General features: G+C 44.4%; 1 protein-coding gene across 1 annotated transcript in view; it reads right to left on the bottom strand.

The window, feature by feature from the left end:
• Positions 1 to 12,117, bottom strand: part of LOC129820306 (myotonin-protein kinase-like) — a 39,879-nt gene that overhangs the window by 9,274 nt on the left and 18,488 nt on the right. Inside the window, exons 7-12 of the mRNA XM_055877376.1 lie at positions 7,387 to 7,584; positions 6,636 to 6,884; positions 6,237 to 6,316; positions 6,024 to 6,120; positions 5,431 to 5,600; positions 5,048 to 5,145 (exon numbers count right to left, since the gene is read on the bottom strand). Coding sequence (XP_055733351.1) covers positions 5,048 to 5,145; positions 5,431 to 5,600; positions 6,024 to 6,120; positions 6,237 to 6,316; positions 6,636 to 6,884; positions 7,387 to 7,584 — 892 coding nt within the window. The remainder of the gene's footprint in view (positions 1 to 5,047; positions 5,146 to 5,430; positions 5,601 to 6,023; positions 6,121 to 6,236; positions 6,317 to 6,635; positions 6,885 to 7,386; positions 7,585 to 12,117) is intronic.

Here is a 12,117-nt window from a genome sequence, read left to right as displayed (position 1 = left end):
CCTCTAAGCTCATCACCAAGCTCAGGACCATGACCATGTGACTGAACACCTCCCTCTGCATTTGGATCCTAGACATCCTGACGGGCCGTCTGCCCCCAGGCGGTGAGAGTAGGCAACAACACATCCGCCATGCTGACCATCAACACGGGGGCCCCTCAGGGTTGTGTGCTTATAACTCTCTTGTACTCCCTGTTTAACCACGATTGAGTGGCCGCGCATGACTCCAACACCATCATCAAGATGGCTGACGACACGAAGGTGGTAGAACAAATCACAGACGATGATGAGGCAGCCTATATGGAGGATGTTAGAGACCTGGCAATGTGGTGCCAGGACAACAACCTCTCCCTCAACGTCAGCAAGACAAAGACGCTGATCATGGACTTCGAGCACGCCCCCATTCACAGGGCTGTAGTGGAGCGGGTCGAGAGCTTCATTTTATTTAGCTCTTATTTTACCAAGTAAATTGACTGAGAATAAATTGTTATTTACAGCAACAACCTGGGGAATAGTTACAGGGGAGAGGAGGGGGGATGAATGAGCAAATTGGAAGCTGGGGATAATAAGGAGGCTATGATGGTATGATGGTCAGATTGGGAATTTAGCCAGGACACTGGGGTTAACGGACTTACTCTTACGATAAGTGCCATGGAATCTTCAGTGACCACAGAGAGTCAGGACACCCGTTTAACATCCCATCTGAAAAACAGCACCCTACACAGGGCAACATCTCCAATCACTGCCCTGGGTCATTGGGATATCTATATCTTTTTTTACCAAATGAAAGAGTGCCTCATTCTGGCCCTCCAACACCACTTCCAGCAGCATCTGGTCTTCCATCCTGGAACCGACCAGGACCAACACTGCTTAGCTTTAGAGGCAAGCCAGCAGTTGGTGGTATGCAGCTTGAAGTTCAATGGTGTACACATCACTAAGGAATTAACATGGTCCACACACACCCATAGAGTTGTGAAGAGGACACGACAGCGCCTCTTCCCCCTCAAGAGGCTGAAAAGATTTTGCATGGAGTCTGTCTGACCATGGTTTCCCTTCTGTGGCCATGCAGAGCAGAGGGGGGCTTGGATGGGTAGCCTAAGACAAAATACCATATAGGCAACTATAATATTAGTTCTCACATTTGGTGTCTGTTAGATAGCACAGAATGCTACTCTGCTAGACACAGAAGTGCAAAATTGAGGGATAAACTAATTTCACTAGCTATATACACCCAATTTATCATATTTGAAAGCAAGCTAGCTAGCTAATTAAAACATAATTATGTTGTATACTTACAACTTTATTTGAACTGTAGTTTGCACGTTTTGATTTTAATTTGCAGGATTTTGTATCACATTGGCTAGCAAGCACACACTCGCTTTGATCACTTAGGATTATTACTGTAGAGACAGTTTTGGAGACAGCTTCGCATTTGGTAACAAAGGCTGTGCAGTAGCATTAGATAGTACTGGTAAAGCAGAGATTTACTGTACACACTGAGGTATATATGAACTTTTCTACTTCATATGGATTAACTTCACTGCACAGTAACCTATAATATAGCTAGCCAGCAGATCTGACCCACTTGCTTACAGCTGTACTAGGGCCGGACAGCATTACTGTGTATATTAAGACACCACGGATGGCTTGAAAAACATGCCTCAATCCAGGGATGAGAAATGCGTTGTACTCCGAATTGTCCCATTATCCCAACTGTTACACTGAGATGATTGACGGACTTGAAGGAATGCTATTTTTACTGGAAAACTTTCCTTTTTGTCCTCGTGCAGAAGCAACAGCAGCCATTTTGGAATGGCAGTGCCCGTTAATCAGCTCCTTTGTCATTCAACGCGACACGCCATTCCTACATGTCTCCAGAAATGATGGTTTCCCAGCTGTGTTTGACATTTCAACTACAGTATCCACATCTATGTTTGCATGTTGATGTCACTAGCTAGCTATCCAGCTAATGTTAGCTAAGTGACGTTAGCCACTCTAGTCCCTGATAAATCATTTGGCTAACATGTGTCTTGCCAGGCTGCTTGCTACAGCCAAGTCAATGTCAGTAGCTCATCAAAATAATATTAGCACTTTTCTTACTCACCGCAGGTTCCATCTATGAGCTACTGGAGCACGTATCCCTCTTTTTGCACTTGGTGCCAACCTTCCACACCACACTGCTTCCCTCTACACTCAGCTCCTTCTCGGCGGTCATCACTGCACCTGTCACCACAATGGATTCCCCCTCACTCTCTTCACGTTCACTTTCCTTCTCTAGCTCTTCCAAAAGTTCTGTGCGATCCTCCATTCCACATTCCCTCAAAACACATTCCACATTTCTCCTTATCTGCCATCTTCTCCTTCACCAGATCTTCCAGAAGGCTTATGTAATCCCCCACTCCATATTTATTCATAATATGTTCCACTTTTTTCAGTTTTTCCTTGTCCACCATCTTCTTTCATCTTATCTCCATTCATCCCCACACAGTGATCTTCAGTAGTAGGTTACTTTGGAGTTGCTAGTACCTACGTATATGTTGTCTCATGGTAAGGGACAGGGAAGCTGATTCATCTAGCCTACATTCGCGATGAACAGCAGATGTGTCCCAATAATGGACGAAGGAGCCTAACGTTACTCCTTATAGTCCCTTACATGTTCTGTTTAAAGGCGATTTGGCTCTGGAAGCCAAAACAGCCAAATACTCCATCTAAACGTGAATTGATTCTCAATTGCGGTACGATTCTAGAAACATAAACCCCTTTACTTTCATATCACATCAGAATTATTTCACAATGCAAAACACACACTTACTGCACAGTTTTAACCTAGTTACAACCGACAGTATTTTTCAGTGACAAGACGTTTGTGGTGTCCGTTCATTTACACACAGGTGTTCGGAGACACAGAGCTACAATTAGCACAGGTAGTCCACTCTGCCTTCTGTCTGTTTTCCATAAACAAGCGCTCTAACATGGAAATATGGCCGTGTGGAAACCATAACCCTATCAAGGTGTGTATCTATTCAACCTTTTGTGTTTTGAAAATTATTTCTTGCTAATATGAAAGATAAGGTCCTTCTGCTTCCAAAACCGAACTGCAAGCGACGTATGCTAATGTTCAGATTGAGCGTCGGTGTAACGGCTCTCGTTTGTAGAAGGAAGAGTGGACCAAGGCGCAGCGTGGTAGGCGTACATCGTCCGTACATGGTGTCATCTTTTTATTGATGACACCAAAACAAAATAACAAAGACAAAAAAAAACGAAAGCGAACAGTTCTGTCAGGCACAGACACTAAACAGAAAACAAGATCCCACAACTGAAGGTGGGAAAAGGGGCTGCCTAAGTATGATCCCTAATCAGAGACAACGATAGACAGCTGCCTCTGATTGGGAACCCTACCCGGCCAACAAAGAAATATACAAACTAGAATGCCCACCCCAAATCACACCCTGACCTAACCAAATAGAGAAATAAAAAGGCTCTCTAAGGTCAGGGCGTGGCAGTCAGGGCTCTTAACAAAACTCCCTCTTACAGAAGACCTCTACCAATGACTCTTATGTGGAATGTAGTGGAATTGAGAGTCATGATCAAGGGCTAGAACCACAGGTAAAAGCAAGTTAGTTTAAACTAAACGATCTTTGCTAGAAACACTACTGTGGTGGGCTACATCAGCTGTAGCCCACCGATCATGCCACTCAGTTCTAGTACATTACACATAAGAGTCATTGGACGAAGGCGTCTTCTGTACGGGGGAGTTTTGTTAAGAGCCACATCGCTGAATCTGAACATTAGCACACGTCTCTTGCGGTACGGTTTTGTAAGCAGAAGGACCTTATCTTTCATATAAGCGAGAGAAAAAAACGAAAAAAAAACCTAAAGGTTAAATTTATACACACCTTTATAGGGTTAGTGTTCCCACACGGCCATATCTCCATGTTACAACGCTTTTTTTTACGGAAGACAAGAGGCGACCACCCGTGATAATTAGCTATCTAGCATGCTTTGAACACCTCTTATTTATTTGAAGGATTATTTCCTGCTGATGAAAGATAAGGGCCATGTGTTTCGAAAGCCATATCGCAAGTGATGATTATTTGACGTTTCTAGACAGCGTTGGGATTGTAGTTCACATGAGGTAGTCTTGGGCGAAGCTAATGGCTGAAAACTGTAGGGAGAAGGCAGAATGCCGCCTAGAGTTTGAGAGCTACTGTGGTGGTTCTAGCTTGCTTAGCCTACAATATGTGATGGGTTAAAAATATTGGAGATCTTGGCTACAGGAGTAGTAGAAAACTATTTTTTTTATGAATGGAACTTGTTTTGTGTGTGTGTGGGGGGGAGCTTTTTCCACATTGAGCACCTGCCCTACCAAAGGTCTGCCCCACCAGCCATTCATCCATTAGAAACCTTCCCCGGAGAGGAGGGAGACCCCCTAATACTGCTTCTTTATAAAGCTCATAATGCTGCATTGATTTATTGTCAGGGAGGGCCAACGACTGCATACCAGACCTATTTTTAGAAGGGATATTTATCGTTTTGTTCTGGCCAAAGGTTCCAACATAAGCAGATGCTGCTCCTGCTATGCTCCTGCTATGCAACACTCTTTTTTCACAGTATGTGGCTCATATGGTCTGGAATTTCTACCATCTCACATTTGTCTTGATGTTAGACACTGCTGCTTGTGAAGAGATGCTATATCCAATAGATGTCTACAGGATGAGTTAATGCTGTACACAATACAAGGGTTGTGTTCATTAGGCATCAAATGTAAGAACACTTACTGAAAAAGGGAGGGGCTAGTTGGATGTGTCCAAAAATAAATGTTCATTTTAGTTTTCCGTTGCAAAGCGATTTAAAACTTTTCCCGTTGTGTGCCTTCATAAACACAACCCAGACCTTATCTTACTGAACTTGACGAGAGAGGCCGCAGGTTCAAAATGATCTGTCAAATGGATGGAACAGAAACCCAAGGGAGGATGATAGAACAGGCAATGATTCAGGTATTTGTTTTTTTTAAGAAGAGATGAGGAGGGATGAGTGCTGTGTCCCTTGCCTGTCTCCTTGGAGGACTTCAGGCCCCCGATCTCAACCCTTAGACTCTCCATCTCTTTCTCCAGCTCTCCATTCCTCTTCTCTGCCTCATGTAGCCGTCTATGGAGATAAGTGGATACGGTCAGCTCTGGTATTGGCTATGAATATGTAGCTGAATATCAAATTACATCATAACATACATGTACATTACCTAGATGTCAGAGCTGTCAAGTCTGAAGGGAAAGGTGAGGGAGACCCATTTTTAGCAGTAGAGCAATACTGCAATAAATGCCCCATATCAACGTACCTGTATCTGTCTGTCTGTCTGTCTGTCTGTCTGTCTGTCTGTCTGTCTGTCTGTCTGTCTGTCTGTCTGTCTGTCCTCACACTCAGGGTTCATCTAACCTGTGCAGGTCCTCATCAAGTCCTGAATTCTGGTCTGTCTCCTCCTCGTCCTCCTCTATCGTGGTGTGAGTGGACTCTGCAGTACCCTGCTCCAAGGCTAGGGGGAGCTCAAGCAGGGCAGGCAGGCTGTCAGTTGATGTCAGAGCGTCTCTGAGCTGCCACATCTGACTCTGAAAGCCCACACCACCCCACTCAGTGTCAAAAATACACGGCATGGTAAAGTAAAACATATCAGTTCCCCGAAAATAACAATCTAGCAGCCGTTAATATCTCTTGCATGCCTAACTCTCTGACGCATGCCACAGAACACATCAGACATTCAAGATGCAGCTAGCTCAAGAAGCACGAAGCATTTGTGTCACAGCTGACTGGCACACTTGAGATGAGGTTAACTATAGCAGTTAGTATTCCTGAATAAACAAACTGACATGTACATGTGTAACAGAGCTACAGCTAACTAGCTAGCGATTCCATATCGGCTACATGAGACCACTCCAATTGACTTAACTAGCCTAGCTAGTGGTTAGTATTTAGTTTAGTTTTGACTATTACAACTCATCTCAGCAAGTCGCTAGTGTGGATATTCAACCTACCAGCTTGTCCTGGAAATTGAGGCTTGGCAACCCTTGATGCCGCTGGTGGTCAATCTCCATCATGATGTCACAACTGCGGTCCAAGGCACCTGTCTGTCTGTAAGAGATTGAACAATTGGCGGAACAAACATAACTGTTTTGACATAGTTTTGTATGATACCCCATTCATTTGAGGGACGTTGATACTGAGACAGTATATGATATGAATGTGACCTTGTAGCTGTGTATGAGTAGCCAACGAAAGCCAGGTGAACACCGATAGGGGCCCTGTCCATCACGTCACTCAGTGTTTCCTGCAGGACAAAAGACAGCATTACATCTAGTGTGCTTTATATGCATGTCAGGAATGGGCAATTCCATGCCAGCGCAGACGGATAATATTCTTGGTATCTCAGATTGTTATGGGAATTCTCACATAGAAACTTCATTGTGAGGAAGGATGTTTGACATGCTTTTATACATTTGTATCACAAACCATTTAAGGCACTTTTAAGGCGTATATACACCTCCTGTAAGACTTTATGATCTGTAAACTACATGATACAGACAACATCTTGGTGTCATTACATTATAGTGTGATCATATTCGATCCTGGGCTTTTCGGATTCATACCATTTCACTGAGGCAGTCGTCCAACACGTCAAAGTTTGAGGTGTCAGTGGCGTTGGAGACTTCAGGTTCGAAGGGTGCTGGAAGTTCATGCAGGGAGCCCCAATCTAGTCCACAGAAGAAAGGGTGGCCCCTGAAGTCCCCTGAGCCCCCAGCCCCCATACGATCCTCCCTCTCACAGATCAGCCCCATGATGAGGGAACGGGCCATGTTTGAAACCTTGGGGCCAGACGGGGGGAAGTCAAAGTGCTCCTGGAGGGACATAATGGTTAGTTCCTTACAGTTCAAGCTTGCAGCTCTTCTTCACAATTCTTTAGGTTTGAGCTCAATATATACATTTTTGCAGTCTTTGCAGATGTATAAGAAGATGGTCACAAAGATTACTATGGCCAAATCTCAAATCGACCTCTACGCTCTATGCACTTGTGTAGACCTGATTGGATTTGACAGGTGTAAGCAATATCGTATTATCGTAACCTTGCCCTCTGATAAGTGGAAGCTAGGTGGAAGTTTCACAATATTGCTTATCAAATTATCTAAGATCTCCACAAGTGCATAGAGTGTAGGGCTTAGGGGTCGATTTGGGATTGAGCCCTATTGAATATTAGCTACATTTTAAACATCCCTTCCTCCTCGGATTTCCCACCACTCTTGGCACCGATATGTACAGATACATATGTACATTTTCTGATGACTCTAAAACATGTTCTCCTGTTCAATTTGTGAAGTGACTTTCTCTCAGTCGCCATCTTACCTGGAAGTTCATGATCTTGGCATAGGTCTCCGAGATGGACTCTGCGTAGAAGGGTGTGGTCCCCTGCAGCATCTCGTAGGCACAGACCCCCAGGGCCCACCAGTCACACTCAGGGCCATAGCCTCCCCCTCCCTCCACCGCACGCAGGATCTCTGGGGACAGGTAGTCGGGTGTGCCTACTGCCAAGGACGAGTGCACCTGCAAATGCACAGTGACATGTCAACACACAGAAATGCATTGACAAAAGTAGGATTCTATCCTTGGGATGCAATACGTTCACATTATAGAAGAGAGAAACCTTCCCTCACAGAAAGTAGTAGTTCTAACTCATTAGTAGCAACAGAAGTCCCACACTGTCCCACAGAGGAGTACAGCTTTGTGTCACCGAGGTGGTTTAGTGAGTAAGTAACCCTACCTGAGCCCTAAAGACTTGCGTTAGCTCCCTGAGCCTTGGCTTTAGCTCAGAGGGCTAACACAGCCTTCCCACTGGGCACAAACTGGTTGAATAAACATTGTTTCTATGTGGTTTGTTAACGTATTGTGACGTAGATTCTACGTGGAAAATATATTTGATTTGAAAAAATATATTTGAGAATGGAATTTCAACCAGAGAATTATGTCCAAATAGACAAACCTTGTATAAAATGTTGAATTTTTACATTTAAAACATTGTCAGATCTTCAACGTTTTAGCCACTGTTAGAAAAAAAACTATAGGCTGGGCAATACCTCCTCCTGGAGAATTGATCTACACTATATATACAAATGTATGTGGACACCCCTTCAAATTAATGGATTTGGCTATTTCACGTGTATAAAATCTAGCACACAGCCATGCAATCTCCATAGACAAACATTGGCAGTAGAATGGCCTTACTGTAGAGCTCAGTGACTTTCAACATGCACCGTTCTATCATAGAATGCCACCTTTCCAACAAGTCAGTTTGTCAAATTTCTGCCCTGATAGAGCTGCCCCGATCAACTGTAAGTGCTGTTATTGTGAAGTGGAAACGTCTAGAAGCAATAACGGCTCAACCATGAAGTGGTAGGCAACACAAGCTAAAAAGTATCTATACTGGATAATGCTAGCATGGCAGGCTAGCTAGCTACAGGCTAGCTAACGTTAGCTTACAAGTCAGATTTGAAAGTTAGTTTGTAGCTCATAAAAGTATTCTGTATTGTCTAGGGCAAACCTAAATAATGGATGCGGATACTGTATGTTGGTAGCTAACTCATGTCTAAGTCTGACTAATACAGTGAACTAGGAGCAACAAAACGAACCGTAACCGTGTCACCGGCCTGAATCTAATCCAATCTGGAGCTACAGTCAGTGTACAATGTAAAGCAAAGAATTAGCTTGACCAGAGTTACTGCATTGATGGCACAGACGGCTAACGGTTATGTGAAAAGTTTTACAAAAAAATTAACTAGTAGGTTCCTTAACCAGCCAAGCAGATACAAGTAGTACCCAAAATGACGTTAGAAATATGTCTTTTAGAAGTTATTTTCCAGACGTCGACATCAAGTACACTTCAGGTGCTGAATGAACATTTAGAAGACGTCTTTTCCTGACGTTGAAAATACACTACCATTAAAAAGTTTGGGGTCACCATCTTACCCAAAGCCCTGAGAGATGGTATTACATTTTCTTGGTTCAACAAAGGAATTAAAACATTTGGTAATCTATATAGAGAAGGTGAACTACTATCCTTTTAACAACTGGCATCTCATTTTCAGTTACCTCAAACTCATTTCTTCATGTACCTACAGGCATTACACTACCACTCAGCAGGGAGGTAAGATTCAGCCCATGAGTAAACCTAAAACTGGTAAACTTTTGCTGGAAAGGAAATGGGTAAAAGGTTTCATTTCCTAGGTGTACTCTGGTCTTCAAGCTCTGTCGGGGGAACGATGAACCTCTGAAATCATGCATAAAGTGGCATGATGACTTTGTTCTCATTTTTAAGGATGAGAAATGGGGAACGCTCTTTTTAGATGCTCAGCGTCTTTCATTTAACACAAGGCACAAGTTGATGCAATTCAATATTTTACATAGGGTCTACTGCACACCAGAGAGACTGTACAAGATCAATTCTAAATATTCAACATTTTGCCCAAGGTGTAAAACAGGCGTGGGCACACTTATGCATATGTTTTTGTCCTGCCCTGAACTAAGCAATTATTGGAAAGACATTATTCAGATCTTATCACAGGTCACTAATATGACAGTACCACTAGATCCTTCCCTTATTCTTCTCGGAGATGATTCTGTTCTACCAGTTAATATTTGTAGCAAAACCAGATTCATTAATTGGCAGTCATTGCAGCCAATAAATGCACAGCTATAATATGGAAGAGTGAGACTCCGCCAAGCGGTGTAACGGTATTCCTCCTCCTCTACATCCGAAGAGGAGGAGCATGGATTGAACCAAGGCGCAGCGTTGTGAAATGACATATTTTAATTAAACAAGACGGAAAAAACACGAAACGAAAACACTTGAATAATTAACAAAATAACGAAACGAAAACGTAGACAGACCTGAACTATACGAACTTACATATAACACGAAGAACGCACGAACAGGGAAAATAGACTACACAAAAAGAACGATGTACAAACAAACCGAACAGTCCCGTATGGTGCGACAAACACTGACACAGGAGACAACCACCCACAACGAACACTGTGAAACAGGATAGAGGGGCAACTCCGGACTGAAAGGCAGCTCCGGACAGACAGACAGCTCTGGACTGAGGGGCAGTTCTGGATTAATGGCCGCTCTGGGCTGAGGGGCAGCTCATGACTGGCTGACGGCTCTGGACGCTCATGGCTGGCTGACGGCTCTGGACGCTCATGGCTGGCTGACGGCTCTGGACGCTCATGGCTGGCTGACGGCTCTGGACGCTCATGGCTGGCTGGCGGCTCTGGCAGATCCTGTCTGGTTGGCGGCTCTGGCAGATCCTGTCTGGTTGGCGGCTCTGGCAGATCCTGTCTGGTTGGCGGCTCTGGCAGATCCTGTCTGGTTGGCGGCTCTGGCAGATCCTGTCTGGTTGGCGGCTCTGGCAGATCCTGTCTGGTTGGCGGCTCTGGCAGATCCTGTCTGGTTGGCGGCTCTGGCAGATCCTGTCTGGTTGGCGGCTCTGGCAGATCCTGTCTGGTTGGCGGCTCTGGCAGATCCTGTCTGGTTGGCGGCTCTGGCAGATCCTGACTGACGAATGGCTCTAGCCGCCCAAGGAGACGTACTGGTGGCCAGATATGTAGAGCCGGCTTCATGGCACTTGGCTCAATGCTCAATCTAGCTCTACCAGTGCGGGGAGGTGGAATAACCCGCACTGGGCTATGCACACGTACAGGAGACACCGTGCGCTCTACTGCGTAACACGGTGTCTGCCCGTACTCCCGCTCTCCACGGTTAGCCTGGGAAGTGGGCGCAGGTCTCCTACCTGCCCTTGGCCCACTACCTCTAACCCCCCCCCCCAAGAAATTTTTGGGTAGTACTCACGGGCTTTTCGGGCTTCCGTGCTAGACGCGTCCCCTCATAACGCCGGTTCCCTTCTCCGGTTGCCTCTGCTCTCCTCAGTGCCTCCAGCTGTTCCCATGGGAGGTGATCCCTTCCAGCCAGGATCTCCTCCCATGTGTAGCAACCTTTACCGTCCAAAACATCCTCCCATGTCCATTCCTCCTTCTTGCGCTGTCCCTTCCTCCCGTTACACCGCTGCTTGGTTCTGGTTATTTGGTGGGTGGTTCTGTAACGGTATTCCTCCTCCTCTACATCCGAAGAGGAAGAGCATGGATTGAACCAAGGCGCAGCGTTGTGAAATGACATATTTTAATTAAACAAGACGTAAAAAACACAAAACGAAAACACTTGAATAATTAACAAAATAACGAAAAGAAAACGTAGACAGACCTGAACTATACGAACTTACATATAACACGAAGAACTACACAAAAAGAACGATGTACAAACAAACCGAACAGTCCCGTATGGTGCGACAAACACTGACACAGGAGACAACCACCCACAACGAACACTGTGAAACAACCTACCTAAATATGACTCTCAATTAGAGGAAACGCCAAACACCTGCCTCTAATTGAGAGCCATACCAGGCAACCCTTAAACCAACATAGAAACAGAAAACATAGAATGCCCACCCAAACTCACATCCTGACCAACTAACACATACAACAAACTAACAGAAATAGGTCAGGAACGTGACAAGCGGAGAGTAAAAAAAAAAAAAAAAGTTTGGGGTCACTTAGAAATGTCTTTGTTTTGAAAGAAAAGCACACTTTTTGTCCATTAAAATAACATAAAATTGATCAGAAATACAGTGTAGACATTGTTAATGTTGTAAATGACTACTGTAGCTGGAATATCTACAGAGGCGTACAGAGGCCCATTATCAGCAACCATCACTCCTGTGTTCCAATGGCACGTTGTGTTAGCTAATCCAAGTTTATCATTTTAAAAGGCTAATTGATTATTAGAAAACCCTTTTGCAATTATGTTAGCACAGCTGAAAACTGTTGTGCTGATTAAAGAATCAATAAAACTGGCCTTCTTTAGACTAGTTGAGTATCTGGAGCATCAGCATTTGTGGGTTCGATTACAGGCTCAAAATGGCCAGAAACAAAGAACTCTCTTCTGAAACTCGTCAATTTATTCTTGTTCTGAGAAATGAAGGCTATTCCATGCAAGAAATTGCCAAGAAACTGAAGATCTCA

Source organism: Salvelinus fontinalis, chromosome 2, assembly GCF_029448725.1.
Source record: "Salvelinus fontinalis isolate EN_2023a chromosome 2, ASM2944872v1, whole genome shotgun sequence".
In the NCBI taxonomy this organism is placed as follows: domain Eukaryota; kingdom Metazoa; phylum Chordata; class Actinopteri; order Salmoniformes; family Salmonidae; genus Salvelinus; species Salvelinus fontinalis.
Note: the sequence above shows the minus strand (reverse complement) of the source record. Positions and strands in the feature narration are given on the sequence as shown.